A 16,082-nucleotide genomic window follows, 5' to 3' on the forward strand; every position below is an offset into this window, starting at 1 on the left:
CAGTCCCAAACATGCTCAATGGGGGACAGATCCGGAGATCTTGCTGGCCAGGGTAGTTGACTTACACCTTCTAGAGCACGTTGGGTGGCACGGGATACATGCGGACGTGCATTGTCCTGTTGGAACAGCAAGTTCCCTTGCCGGTCTAGGAATGGTAGAACGATGGGTTCGATGACGGTTTGGATGTACCGTGCACTATTCAGTGTCCCCTCGACGATCACCAGTGGTGTACGGCCAGTGTAGGAGATCGCTCCCCACACCATGATGCCGGGTGTTGGCCCTGTGTGCCTCGGTCGTATGCAGTCCTGATTGTGGCGCTCACCTGCACGGCGCCAAACACGCATACGACCATCATTGGCACCAAGGCAGAAGCGACTCTCATCGCTGAAGACGACACATCACCATTAGTCCCTCCATTCACGCCTGTCGCCACACCACTGGAGGCGGGCTGCACGATGTTGGGGCGTGAGCGGAAGACGGCCTAACGGTGTGCGGGACCGTAGCCCAGCTTCATGGAGACGGTTGCGAATGGTCCTCGCCGATACCCCAGGAGCAACAGTGTCCCTAATTTGCTGGGAAGTGGCAGTGCGGTCCCCTACGGCACTGCGTAGGATCCTACGGTCTTGGCGTGCATCCGTGCGTCGCTGCGGTCCGGTCCCAGGTCGACGGGCACGTGCACCTTCCGCCGACCACTGGCGACAACATCGATGTACTGTGGAGACCTCACGCCCCACGTGTTGAGCAATTCGGCTGTACGTCCACCCGGCCTCCCGCATGCCCACTATACGCCCTCGCTCAAAGTCCGTCAACTGCACATACGGTTCACGTCCACGCTGTCGCGGCATGCTACCAGTGTTAACGACTGCGATGGAGCTCCGTATGCCACGGCAAACTGGCTGACACTGACGGCGGCGGTGCACAAATGCTGCGCAGCTAGCGCCATTCGACGGCCAACACCGCGGTTCCTGGTGTGTCCGCTGTACCGTGCGTGTGATGATTGCTTGAACAGTCCTCTCGCAGTGTCCGGAGCAAGTATGGTGGGTCTGACACACCGGTGTCAATGTGTTCTTTTTTCCATTTCCAGGAGTGTATGTTACTCAATACCGCTTGGACCGCATGCGAGCTGTGTGCCGGACATCCATCATGTTGGAAGTACGTCGCCATTCTGTCATGCAGTGAAACATCTTGTAGTAACATCGGTAGAACATTACGTAGGAAACTGGGATACAATGCACCATTTAGATTGCCATCAATAAAATGGGGGCCAATTATCCTTAATCCCATAATGCACATTAGCCCGCCAAGGTCACTCATGTTCCACTTGTCGCAGCCATCGTGGATTTTCCGTTGCCCAATAGTACATATTATGCCGGTTTACGTTACCGCTGTTGGTGAATGACGCTTCGTCGCTAAATAGAACGCGTGCAAAAAATCTGTCATCGTCCCGTAATTTCTCTTGTGCTCAGTGGCTAAACTGTACACGATGTTCAAAGTCGTCGCCATGCAATTCCTGGTGCATATAAATGTGGTACGGGTGCAATCGATGTTGATGTAGCATTCTCAACGCCGACGTTTTCAGGATTCCCGATTCTCGCGCAATTTGTCTGCTACTAATGTGCGGATAAGCCGTGACAGCAGCTAAAACACCTATCATCATTTGTTGCAGGTCGTGGCTGACGTTTCACATGTGGCTGAACACTTCCTATCTCCTTAAATGACGTAACTATCCGGCGAACGGTCCGGACACTTGAATGATGTCGTCCAGGATACCGAGCAGCATACATAGCACACGCCTGTTGGGCATTTTGATCACTGTAGCCATACATCAACACGATATCGAAGTTTTCCGTAATTGGTAAACGGTGCATTTTAACACGGGTAATGTATCACGAGGCAAATACCGGCCGCACTGGCGGAATGTTACGTGATACCACGTTTGTGATTATTACACAAAGCGAAAAACGTGGTCCAACTAAAACACTCATATTTCTTTACGTAGTACACGAAGATGTAATAAAAAAATGGGGGTTCCTATTTTAAAAAACGCAGTTGATATCCGTTTGACCTATGGCAGCGCCATCTAGCGGGCCAACCATAGCGCCATCTGGTTTCCCCCTTCAAGCTAGACAAGTTTCATTCTTTGTAGGTTTTTCGTTTGACGCTTATTTCGTGAGATATTTGGCCCGGTCACCATCAATGGACCACCCTGTACATCCTCTTCTGCTAGTACTGCAACCTGCCGTCTGTGAATGGTTATCGCATATTGATGTCGAACGTAGGTGGTGACCCCTTTAATGTGACTGGACTACGTATTCCCAAGATTCGATGAGAATCTGCGCTAACCAGTTTCGGTCATTCGGTACAAGCTCTGTAACAACCTCGGTACAAGCTCTGTAACAACTTCTTTGTTTGGTCACTCTTTGGGAGGCCGTTTTGCTTTTGGTGAAGAGGAGTCGAAGAATCGAACTCTCCGCTCAGTTATAACACGTACAGTTAATGTAACATACTGTAATACTCTCCCCCGTTTCCCCCCGTTCAAGCGAGCACGAGTGTGGAAGAGAAACTATGACTGTATCATAGGTAAAGCATTTATTTCTGTCACATCGTTTACAGTCGGTTCAGTCGCGAACTTTAAAAGTAACACGTGTCCTATAACGTGTTTCACAACAGTTCGCGGTCCAGAGCTATGTGTATTACATGCAACTGAGGCAGTTTAATACTGCAAGTGTCCCTTGTTGTTTTGAACGAAGACGTTCGTCATGTTCAATTTTGCGCATACGTGTAGAGTATTCTGAAATAAATATGCAGTAATCGAATTCTTTTTGACATCATTTCGGTACTTAGTTAGCCTCACATCACTCTGATTATGGATTAACCAAGGCCAACTCTACAGTATTGCTCCACTGTTTGAAGTTTCCCCCTAATAGGCACGAAATCAAAACTGAGCGACACCTCGTTACATCTAGATTACTAAGCTATTGTAAAATAATTGCAGTTGCTACAAATTCGCGGTTCCCGCCGTCTGGTATTGTCAGTATAGAGTCTAAAACAGGACATTCTGTGCTTACTTGATATGTCACATAAGATTGGAGGCAAAAAAAATGTTCAAACGTGTGTGAAATCTTATGGGACTTAACTGCTAAGGTCATCAGCCCCTAAGCTTACACACTGCTTAACCTAATGCTACGGTCGCAGGTTCGAATCCTGCCTCGGGCATGGATGTTTGTGATGTCCTTAGGTTAGTTAGGTTTAAGTAGTTCTATGTTCTAGGGGACTGATGACCACAGATGTTAACCCTTTGTTGCCTGACGGTACTTAAAAGTACCAGTAAATTTGACTTTCATTATTTTCTCGTGGTGCAGTTTCGTGATCTGAGAGCCTGTCGGTACGTAACAGTAACTCTGCACTACTGTTTCATAGATGTTATCGTGCAATACATAGACCTCTCTGGCGGTCAGAGCTTGAAATTGTTTTTCGCGCGCTGCTGTGAAAGCAGATGATTGTATGTGCTTGTTTCCATGGTGTTGCCTGAATTTGTGCGCAATTTATTGAAACTTCCGTTGAGTTTTCCATTGTACGTACTTACCTTCTTTGTTTTTTTATAATAGTTTGAAGCATTACGTTACATGTGAATGAGATAAAGTGGAAAATATAAGGCGGACTTATTAGTACCGTCAGGTTGTGTGAACACTTTATTGTAGCAACAATGCATTACCTCTCACTAGTTGTTCTGTCCACTTTTTCTCACACAGAAATCGGTAAATACATTTGCCTGTGGAACAATTAGAACAAACAGGAAAGGTTTGCCAGGGAATATACCTAAAGAAAAATGTCTAAATCAAATCACAGAGAGTCATCTTTAGACCTAATAGTATTTCAATGGAAGGAAAATAAAGTAGTGTATTTTGCGTCAAACTTCCATGGCACTGAACAGAGCGTAGTGACAAAAAATCAGAAAGATGGAACTAAGATGACTATACCATGTCCAGTTATTGTATGTGATTACAATAAAAACATGGGTGGTGTGGATCATGCAGACAGATTACGTTCAACTTATGGTCTTGACAAGCGATCAAAGAAATGGTGGCACCGTCTCTTCTGTGGAGCAATAGAAATTGCTTTTGTCAATGCTTACGTCATTTTCAGTGATCTACATGGGGCACTGCCACTGCTGGAATTCAGGCGTGCTGTGGCACAAGGGCTAATGAATGAACAGCAAGTGCCAAATCTCAAAAAGAGAAACTCTGGTAAAGATGAAATAACTCTCCCAAAGAGAACGAAGGATAACTTTTCTGTTCCGAAGGATGTACGTCTTGGCAACCGAGGAAACCATTTTGTAGTGTTCAGTTGTAAAAGAGGACGATGCGAAATGTGTGCGAAAAATAAAATTCAGTCGAGACCACATTCACAATGTAGTACATGTAAAATATATTTGTGCTGCAATGAAAAAAAGAACTGTTTCCTACGATTTCATGAGGTATCACTAAATATGTGATATGTATACACTGTCAAAAATGTATAGCTAAGTTACTATGCATTGTGAAGCTGCTCTAGAATAAATTTATGCGAAATTTAAAAAAAAATTCAGAAATATCATATTTCTGTTAATTAATTTTCTAATGTAAAAAATATTTAATATTTACGTGGAATAAAGTACAAGTTATAAAAATTGGAGCATTTTTCTGCGCATGTTGTGATTCTGTCCATGGAGTCTGACGGTACTTCTGAGTACCAGGAGAGAAAAAAGTTGTGCAAAATAAAATAAAATTTTACAAAAAATTCTACCGTCATTTGAGGCCACAATAGCATAAATTCTGCAAAGAAAATGTTAAAAAGCAAATTTTTTCTTATGTCAAGAAACAAAGGGTTAAGTCCCATAGTACTCAGAGCCATTTGAACTTAACCTAAATTATCCTAAGGACAAACACACACACCCATGCCCGAGGGAGGACTCGAACCTCCGCCGGGACCAGCCGCACAGTCCATGACTGCAGCGCCTTAGACCGTAACATTGGAGACCTAATTGAAATTAGCTAGTGCATAAACTATAAATTATGAGTAGCATGGAATAAAATACGGAGTAATATAATTCACGAAGGTTTGGTAAGACTGTAACATTTTCCCTCCTTTAGTGTTCAAAGATAAAATATGTAAGGCGTTATTTCTTATGACAATTCCGTGGTGCAAGTCTTTTTGAAATGACATATAGCATGCAATCAGCCTACATGCCATAGGATATACCCCTTTCTTTACACTGGTCGTTGGTGCTCAGGCGTCTGGCGACCTTTGTATTGAATCAATAGTAGAATCAAGTAGTAGCCAATTTCTCCAGTAGTAGAACTCCTTCATTTAATTTAAAAATGGATTAAAAATAGTCTTGATCGCAACAAAATACAGTGGTTGCCGGTTTCGGCCAGAATGTGAGCATCTTCAGACCATGTACATGGTGGTAGGCGGCGGCGGCGAAAAGGGCAGGTGGTGAATCCACGAACGTCAACTGCTCGTGCAGTCACTGCACCTACTCTGTTTACTGCCGCTCAAGATGGACACATTTTGCCCGAAACCGGTAACCAAATTATTTTACTGCGGTCAAGACTGTTTTTAATGCATTTTAAAGTGTTTTAGACATATCGCTGTTTTCTCCACAAGAAATGTTCTCAAAAATTACTCTATCATATACACTACTGGCCATTAAAATTGATACACCACGAATATGACGTGCTACAGACGCGAAATTTAATCGACAGGAAGAAGATGCTGTGATATGCAAATGATTAGCTTTTCAGAGCACTGACACAAGGTTGGCGCCGGTGGCGACACTTACAACGTGCTGACATGAAGAAACTTTCCCACCGATTTCTCATACACAAACAGCAGTTGACCGGCGTTGCCTGGTGAAACGTTGTTGTGATGACTCGTGTAAAGAGGAGGAAGGAATACCATCACGTTTCCGACTTTGATAAAGGTCGGATTGTTGCCTGTCGCGATTGCGGTTTATCGTATCGCGACATTGCTGCTCGCGATGGTGGAGATCCAATGACTGTTAGTAAAATATGGGATCGATGGGTTCAGGGGGATAATACGGAACGCTGTGCTGGATCCCAACGGCCTCGTATCACTAGCAGTCGAGATGACAGGCATCTTATCCGCATGGCTGTAACGGATCGTGCAGCCACGTCTCGATCCCCGAGTCACCAGATGGGTACGTTTGCAAGACAACAACCACCTGCACGAACAGTTCCACGATGTTTGCATGGACTATCAGCTCGGAGACCATGGCTGCGGTTACCCTCGACGCTGCATCACAGACAGGAGCGCCTGCGCTGGTGTACTCCACGACGAACCTGGGTGCACGAATGGCAAAACGTCATTTTTTCGGATGAATATAGGTCCTGTTTACAGCATCATGATGGTCGCATCCGTGTTTGGCGACATCGAGGTGATTGCACATTGGAAGCGTGTATTCGTCATCGCCATACTGGCGTATCACCCGGCGTGATGGTATGGGGTGCCATTGATTACACGTCTCGATCACCTCTTGTTCGCATTGACGGCACTTTGAACAGTGGACGTTACATTTCAGATGTGTTACGACCCGTGGCTCTACCCTTCATTCGATCCCTGAGAAACCCTACATTTCAGTAGGATAATGCACGACCGCATGTTGCAGGTCCTGTACGAGCCTTTCTGGATACAGAAAATGTTCGACAGCCGCCCTGGGAAACACATTCTCCAGATCTCTCACCAATTGAAAACGTCTGGTCAATGGTAGCTGAGCAACTGGCTCGTCACAATACTCCAGTCACTACTCTTGATGAACTGTGGTATCGTGTTGAAGCTGCATGGGCAACTGTACCTGTACACGCCATCCAAGCTCTGACTCAATGCCCAGGCGTATCGAGGCCGTTATTACGGCCAGAGGTGATTGTTCTGGGTACTGATTTCTCAGGATCTATGCACCCAAACTGCGTGAGAATGTAATCACATGTCAGTTCTAGTATAATATATTTGTGCAATGAATACCCGTTTATCATCTGCATTTCTTCTTGGTGTAGTGTAACTTACCTACTCATTAGTAGGTACGATTCAATAGATGTGCAGCTGAACTGTTTGGACCTCCACATGAAAGTCATCCGAATTTTGGTTCGTTCTTTTCTAAGTGATAAAGACTAATGGCGATCGTTTCGCCCTATAATTAATTTTTAATGTGCTATTCCAGCATTACCAGTGGCCTTGTCATTGAGCCGTAAATAATTCCCAAACTGACAACCCGTGGGGCAGCGTGCGAAGAAAGTGAAGGAGCTGAGGCTGCCGAGGACCTACTGAAAACATCGAGGGGAAGCTAGTGACGGGACGTACCTTTGTAGACCTTGCCGAAGCAGCCCTCGCCGATCTCGTGCAGGAAGCTGATGCTGTCCCTGTCCAGTAGGAGTGCGGGCGCCGGACACACCGTGTACTGCGGGTTGGGCGTGTAGCGCTCGGCCTCGAGCAGGCCCTTGCTGGCGCTCAGCGACCCCACGCCGGATACCACCACGCCGCCCGCCTGTACAAAGTACGCCCAAATGTACACAACCCAGCGCGCGCGAACACGCGCACGCGCACGCGCACGCACACGCACACGCACACACACACACACACACACACACACACATGCCTGTTTACTCTGTACCAGTGCACGCTCAAACATTGCTCTGTACCACAAAGCTGGCCGCCAAAGCATTAACGTTTCAACTGCGTTTTATTTACTTTACTTCCATCTACGTCGATGAAACCACATACATTATGAATGCTAAAATACACTAAGGAACGTTCATTTCTGAAATCAGACATTTACCCTAATAATATTTATCGATACAACAAAGGTGTAGGAAATAAACTAGTGAAAATAATATGGAATTTATATGTTAAATTACGTCGAAGTAACTATCTCAAGAACTGAATTCTCTCTTGTTGATACTGTGGAAGGGGCGATCTGTTTTACTTGCTAAAAAACTTTATGTAGGCAAGATCGCACCAATTCTTCTTCATTTTTGTCAACCGATTTCGACATCTTCTGATCTTCAAAAATTTTTTGTTACAAAGCGTGCTCATTGTGAGTTACACATTGGACTCGCATTCGGGAGGACGACGGTGCAATCTCGCGCCCGGCCATCCTGATTTAGGTTTTCCGTGATTTCCCTAAATCGCTCCAGGTAATTGCCGGGATGGTTCCTTTGACAGGGCACGGCCGACTTCCTTCCCCGTCCTACCCTAATCCGATGAGACCGATGACCTCGCAGTTTGGTCTCTTGCCCCAAACAGTCCAGCCATTGTGAGTTAGAACCTCATGCCATGATGTCGTAATGGTGGATAAATTTCATCTGCACCATATACCTCGTCTAAGGTGGTTCATAAAAAAAAAAAAAAAAAGTTCAAGTGGCTCTGAGCACTGTGGGACTTAACATCTGAGGTCATCAGTCCCCTAGAACTTACAACTACTTAAACCTCACTAACTTAAGGACATCACACACATCCATGCCCGAGGCAGGATTCGAACCTGCGACCGTAGCGGTCACGCGGTTCCAGACCGTAGCACCTAGAACCGCTCGGTCACACCGGCCGGCGGTTCATCAATGTATGGAACATATCACCCAAACGTAAACGGATGTGCAAATGTGCATTTTATTGTCTATTGTAATTTTTAAGACTTAATAATCGCCGACCGGGATGCCGAGCGGTCCTAGGCGCTACAGTCTGGAACCGCGCGACCGCTACGTTCGCAGGTTCGAATCCTACCTCAGGCATGGATGTGTGTGATGTCCTTAGGTTAGTTAGGTTTAAGTAGTTCTAAGTTTTAGGGTACTGATAACCTCAGAAGTAAAGTCCCATAGTGCTCACAGCCATTTTTTGAACTTAACAATCTGTTAGCGCTATGTATACGGACATGGCCACGTGCACAATGTGCTTCTTAATTGTGTTTTATTTCTGAGAAACTTTTGTATAATGTACTACTTTTTATCCACCATTATGACAACATGGCATGAGGCTCTAACTTACAATGAACACGTATTAAAGAAAAAATTTTTGAAGACCACAAAATGACTATTATATCTGTCGAAACCGGTTGCCAACAATAAAAATAAAATTTTTTGCTATCTTTCGGATATAAAGTTTTATAACAAATGTACTACTGTAATATGTGTTTTAATTCGGCCTTTGCAACAACAAGAAAGCGTATGCTTTTGTCATTGAACATGTTTCCCCGTTTTGTTAACATGAAACATTAGTGACCTGTACTGTAAAATATGTACTGTCTGGATTGCTTTTTAGATTGAAAAACAGTTAGTTAAAGAAGAGTTGATTTTAACCTGAATTTCTCTCAGATCAGGGAACGGCGTCTGCTTGCTCGTTTTGGAAGTATACTTTGTTTTAACATTGTTAATTCTTGCCTGATACCGCATGCTTTGCAGAACTACACATTTTCTTTGTGAAACGCACCACAGTGTAGCACCACCACTGTTTATTTGCATCTTTCTGGTTAAATATATCACTTTTTTTTCTGTAGTGTTATCAACTTTACCGATAGTTTTTCGTTGATATAAAAATGTTCTCTTTATCTGCGATTTGTCAAACTGAAGAAAAATCAAGATACGTTTATAGGATTCGTTGACCTGGAAAAAGCGTTTGACAATGTAAAATGATGCAAGGGCTGCTAAAAATAGGGATAAGGTATAGGGAAAGACGGGTTATACACAGTATGTATAATAGGAAAGTGCGAACAGTAAGGGTGGAAGAACAAGAAGGAAGTGCTCGGATGAAAAGAGTGTACGACAGGAATGTAGTCGGCTCTACTGTTCAGTCTACACATCGAAGAAGCAATGATGAAAATAAAAAAAGTTTCAAGAGTGAGATTAAATTTCAGTGCGAAAGAATGTCAACGATAAGATTCGCTGATGACATTGATTTCCTCAGTGAAAGTGAAGAAGAATTACAGGATCTGTGGAATGGAATTGGCTAATTAGTATAGAATATGGACTGAGAATAAATCAATGAAAGACGAAAATAATGATAAGTAACAGATATTAGAACAAAGAGAAACTTAACATTAGATTTAGGGATCTCGAAGTTGACGAAATCAAGGAATTAAGCTACCTGGGCTGCAAAATAACACAAGACGGACGGTGGAAGGAGGGCATATAAATCAAGCTATTACTGTCAAAAAGGGGCCTTCATTTCAGGAAGAAATTTCTGAGAATATGCTTTTGGAGCACAGCATTGTATTGTCATTAAACATGGCTGTGGGAAATCCGGAACAGAAGGATATCGATGCTTTTTAGATGTTGTGCTACAGACGAATGTTGAAAATTAGGTGGTCTGATAAGGTAAGGACTGAGAACGTTCTCCGCAGAACCGGCGAGAAAATTAATATATGGAAAACACTGACAAGAAGGAGGGACAAGATGATAGGACATCTGTTAAGATACCAGGGAGTCACTTTCATGGTCCTAAAGCGAACTTCAGAGAGTAAAAACTGTAGAGGAAGACAGAGACTGGAATACATACCGCATATAATTGAGGACTTAGGTTGCAAATGCTACTCTGAGATGAAAAGGTTGACACAGGAATGAAATTAGTGGCGGGCCACATCAAACCAGTCAGAAGACTAATGAGTAAAAAAAAAAGTGTCATTATTAATTGGAAAATTATTTTATAGCAGCTTTACGTCGTGTCGGGTTTTTCGGTTTAGTTATGGAACATACTTTGCAGACGCAGAGTTACATAGTTTTTCAATGAATAAACAATTAACATAATGAGACCACGAAATGGCGAGTCCCTTGCAAATCACAAAGTATGTGGAGCGGTTTATAGAAACCAGATCTGACACCCAGGTCCAGCAGCACTTCCGGAAAAGTTAAACATTTTCAGGAAGAGGACGACGTGTGGATGTCCGATCATGAGTGACACCGGTGTGGAGCTAGTGCAACAGGCATTTATCCAGAGCTCAACTAAATCAACACGTTAAGCGTCTCGATAGGTGCAGTTACACCAATTACGATCCACAGTGTGCTACGTAACAGGGTGAGGCAAGATGCAACTGCTGCATGCACTTCCACCTGATGACAGGTCGAATTGTAAAGCATTTGCGCTTGAGACTGTGAGTAGCATCAACGGTGACCCAGAATATCTGAAAAAGATGATGTTCACGGGAAAAAATATGCTTCATTGTGTCTAGGAAGGTAAAGCGTCAAATTATGAAGATTTAGGGCTCTGAGGGTCTCCACTTAAGCATGGAACTGGTGACCTACAGTGCAAAGGTAAACGTGTTGTGCAGTCTGATTATGGCCCTGTGATGGGACCGTTTTTCTTTGCAGACGCGTTAGTTGCGTCGCATGTTTATCTGGGCCTGTTGGAACAGTCTGTACAGGTCGAACGATTGCAATCTGACACCATGCAGCAGAAGAATGGTGTCCTTCCTCCCTTCTTCACTGGGCCTTGTTCGTCAGTAAGCCTTTCGACGACACATTACCAGCTCGCTGTATTGACGGAGGAGAACTCATTTCCTGGCCCCCAAGGTCTGCACACGTAACCCCATTACTTTTTTTCCATCGGATTTTGTGAAGGATGCCCAATGCGTCACCTGCAGGAATTGTCAGCTCGCTTCTGAGCAGCAATTGCGCGCCTATGAGCGCATGTTAAGTCGGATGTCGGAAGAACTGGAACAGCGCTTAGATATCCTCTGGAATACAGGTGATTTACACAGTGATGTCTGTTAAACGGATTCTAAAACTTTAGGTGTGTGCGAGCATTACGCCGCAAATCGCAGATCTGCACGTATCCCTGTTTCTGAAATACACATGAGCAAAGTTGAAAAGATCATTTTGGGTCACCCTGTACTGTTCCGTTACAGTGTAGAAGCAAATTAATGCGCACTCACGAACACGCAAAAGAATTCGAGATGGTCGTTTCAAGCAGTTCGTTGCTCCCAGAGTTCGAGGATGCGTGTGTTTGGAGCGATGCGTTCATTGCAGCGTTCGGATGTATTGCGCACAGCGGATTTTGCATGGGATTACGCAGGACCGAGCGCCGACGGCTCAGGAACGCTCGCTTTCGCTTTCTAGTCGGGCGTAAACCAGTGAGAGTAATCCATGCATGTGTTTGAACAGGAACAGCAGTCCGAGCGGATACATTAATACTTGCTAAAAGTGAAACGTCTGGACTGCTTTGGGATATTATGTTCTGAAGAAAAAAAGTAATGGCGGGGGCGAGTGCAGCAATAGTACGAACAGCTTTAGAAGACAGATACTGGTCACAAAAATTCAAGGACGTGACGCTTTGCGATCTTTCTACCGCTGTCACATAACGGTTTAAGCAAGTTTTTAATTTGTTGGATATATAGTAACACCCTGACTTACGCTGTCCCGTTTTACGTAAATCCGGATTTCCACGATTCGTCTGTTTGAGCGCTCCTCTGTTACCCCACTCCGCCCACAAAGTTCGGCTTACGGCAGGTTTGGACGTGTCTCGTGCGGAATCGTTTCAACGACGGATCTGGTGCGATTGATAGATTCTATGACATCCAAACGAAGTGGAACTGATTCATCTGCATCAAAGACGAGAAGAAAGTCGTTGTCTTTGGAACGTAAACTTAATATTACCAAATACTAGCCGGCCGGAGTGGCCGAGCGGTTCTAGGCGCTACAGTCTGGAACCGCGCGACCGCTACGGTCGCAGGTTCGAATCCTGCCTCGGGCATGGATGTGTGTGATGTCCTTAGGTTAGTTAGGTTTAAGTCTTTCTAAGTTCTAGGGGACTGATGACCTCAGAAGTTAAGTCCCATAGTGCTCAGAGCCATTTGAACTAAATACTTCGATGCAAAATTAAAACTGGCAAGCAAGTCTGCTCGAAGCGAATCAATAGTCACAAAAATTATAAAAGGTAAAAAATTCTCTATGCTGTAATAACGTTCGTTTTTTAAATTGAAGTATTATCTCTAAACGTCATTTTATTAGCGCTCAAATGTAAACAATGTCAAAATTATAATGTGATAAAGGCCTCGCTTAAAGTGCTTACCACTTGCCAATTGGACTGTATTTAAGTGTGTGGCAAACAGTATTTCCTTACATTCTGCGCAAGTGCACGAAATTTGTTTAATCACGTTTTAATTTCTGTAAATTAATACAAGTCAGTTATTGAATGTTCGTTTTACGATTTTAATCGGTTGTGCGTCTTGAGAAACGATTGTTTCCGAAATGAAATGACTAACGGTGTTATTTGTGTTGGTATTCTTGATGTTATAAATTTCATCATTTTCTTAACCTCAGCATGTATTAGCGTTAAGTTATGGCACTAATTCAGTGAGTTTCTAGTAGTTAACGATGGTGAGTATCTAAATAATTACTAAATACGTAAAGCAAACATCTTACTTCAAATACCAATATTCTGAATTTTCTTGGTATTTGTTAAAGGTATCTGTGATACAGTGTTTAAAAAAAATTATCCTTTTTTAAGAGATTATATTAGATATATATGAGATTTGAAAAGAATTTCCAATTGTTAAATAAATTTTGTGTTAAAAATCTTTAACTGTGAATGGTGGTTCTGTTGTTAGCCTTGGGTTCACCTCCCACCCGCAACCCTTGTTCTGGACTTTGCCTTCTGCCTGGTAAAACCCTTTTCATCGTGAATGTTTAACGCCAAAAGAAAGGAATTTATGAAAATCTGTAATGTATTGGTTTGCAGTACTGTAGTAATAAATTTATGAAAATATTATTTTAAAGAAACAAACTATGTTCAAGTTGCTATCCAGTCCTTCCATCAGAACCTGTTCATTTTGTCCTCTCATTAACTAAAATCCTTGTTAAGCCCATATTAGAAACACGTAAAGCTCACTACGCTTGACGACTGTCTGCGCATCTACACGTGCATTTAGCTATGAGGCAAGACAATAAGCTCTCTGTTAAAGACTCGAAGCAATTCAATGTTTTAGATACCGCGAGAATTACTGGACAGTCTTGGAATGAAATTTCACAAAAATGCTTTAAAAGGCGCCTGGAAAAAACTGTGTATATTTCTTTTTTCCACCACTAAAACCCATGGGTAATCAGTAACAGATACTAATGAAATTGATAATGTGAATCAGGAAGTTGTCGATGTAGCCAGACAATTTAGAGGTGGATAGTGATGACGTTCAGGAACTACCTGGGTTCACAAAATCAGGAGCTAACATTTAATGAGCTTACAGAAGTGCATGAGCAATAGCAAAACATTGAACAACCTTCTTCTTTAGACCCAGAAGTTCAGATGAGCGTTGCAAACTTCAACAAAGCCTCAGTTCAATTAAAAAGGGGTTAGAAATTTTAGAAAAATAGATTCCAAAGAAATGTGCAGTCCTGCAATTAAACTCAGAATAAAAAAATTACCAGCGTTCTACGAGGAATCTGTTAGCTTTTATGAAGCCTTCTGCGTCACAGTAACTTAGGTTTACATTACAACTTCGGTTGTAATACTGTTCTGTAATATAATTTATTCTATTGTTCAACATTGTATTAACCATTTTTCTACTAAATTATTTTGTTTCCTTCAGTGTCTAGTCCTAACTGAAAACAATTGTTATGCATTCATATGAAAATTGGACCCCAACCTATTCGAATTCGACTTACATTTATGGGTTTGAGGCTATTTTTTCTTTAGCCATCCCAAAGGTCCGAAAATGAATCATGCTGCGGCGTCTAAATATTTCAGGAAATCAAAGTCGCTTCTAGAAAAGCGGGTAACACACTATAAATCGGTTAAATACGTGGATGACTTTAAAGAACATGATTCAATCGGTAAAGTGGCACCAGAAGTGGAAGAAAATTATTATTAATCTATTTTCAGGTAACGCATTATTAACATTGCATCAAGTGCAAGCATAATTCACTTTGAAACAGCCATCAACACAAATGAAACGTATTTGGAGCTCTCTTCCACGTGAATGCTCAGAAAACTTGCTTTCAAGCATGCCTCGGAGATGCCAAGTAATTACCGATGCTACGGATGACTACACATATTATTAACAGTAATTGCATTTTTTTTCTTTTGTTCAAATACTCTATGAAATCAAAAGTGTCCAGACACCCCCAAAAACATACATTTTTTAATATTACGTGCATTGTGCTGCTACCTACTGCCAGGTACTCCATATCAGCGACGTAAGTAGTCATTAGTCATCGTGAGAGAGCAGAATGGGGAGCTCCGCGGAACTCACGGACTTCGAACGTGGTCAGGTAATTCAGTGTCACTTGTGTCACACGTCTGTACGCGAGATTTCCACACTCCTAAACATCCCTAGGTCCACTGTTTCCGATGTGATAGTCAAGTGGAAACGCGAAGGGACACGTACAGCACAAAAGCGTACTGGCTGACCTCGTCTGTTGATTGACAGAGACCGCCGACAGTTGAAGAGGGTCTTAATGTGTAATAGCAAGACATCTATCCAGACTATCACACAGGAATTCCAAACTGCATCATAATCCACTGCAAGTACTACGACAGTTAGATGGGAGGTGAGAAAACTTGGATTTCATGGTCGAGTGGCTGCTCATACGCCAGACATCACGCCGGTAAATGCCGAACGACGCCTCACTTGGTGTAAAGAGCGTAAACACTGGACGATTGAACAGTGGGAAAACGTTGCGTGGAGTGACGAACCACGGTACACAATGTGGTGATCCGATGGCAGGGTGTTAATATGGCGAATGCCCGGAGCACGTCATCTGCCAGCGTGTCTAGTGCCAACAGTAAATTTCGTAGGCGGTGGTGTTATGGTGTGGTCGTGTTTTTCATGGAAGAGGCTTGCAACCATTGTTGTTTTGGGTGGCACTATCACAGCACAGGCCTACACTGATGTTTTAAGCACTTTCTCGCTTAGACTGGCCTTCACACAGTGCTGACCTGAATCCTATAAAACACCTTTGGGATGATTTGGAACACCGAGTTCGTGCCAAGCCTCAAAGACGTTATCTCAGTGCAGAACTCCGTGAAGAATGAGCTATCACTTGTAGTCCGGGGTGATATCTATCATTCCCCAAGAAACCTTACAGCATCTGAATGAACGTATGCCT

General features: G+C 43.3%; 1 protein-coding gene across 2 annotated transcripts in view; it reads right to left on the reverse strand.

Moving 5' to 3' along the window:
* LOC126481330 (muscle, skeletal receptor tyrosine protein kinase-like) overlaps positions 1-16,082 on the reverse strand; it is a 617,768-nt gene that overhangs the window by 92,954 nt on the left and 508,732 nt on the right. For both annotated transcript variants that reach the window (XM_050104999.1, XM_050104998.1), the window contains exon 5: positions 7,360-7,543. In XM_050104999.1, the coding sequence (XP_049960956.1) occupies positions 7,360-7,543 (184 nt within the window). The remainder of the gene's footprint in view (positions 1-7,359; positions 7,544-16,082) is intronic.

The sequence above is a fragment of the Schistocerca serialis genome, chromosome 5, assembly GCF_023864345.2.
Source record: "Schistocerca serialis cubense isolate TAMUIC-IGC-003099 chromosome 5, iqSchSeri2.2, whole genome shotgun sequence".
Classification (NCBI taxonomy): Eukaryota; Metazoa; Arthropoda; class Insecta; order Orthoptera; family Acrididae; genus Schistocerca; species Schistocerca serialis.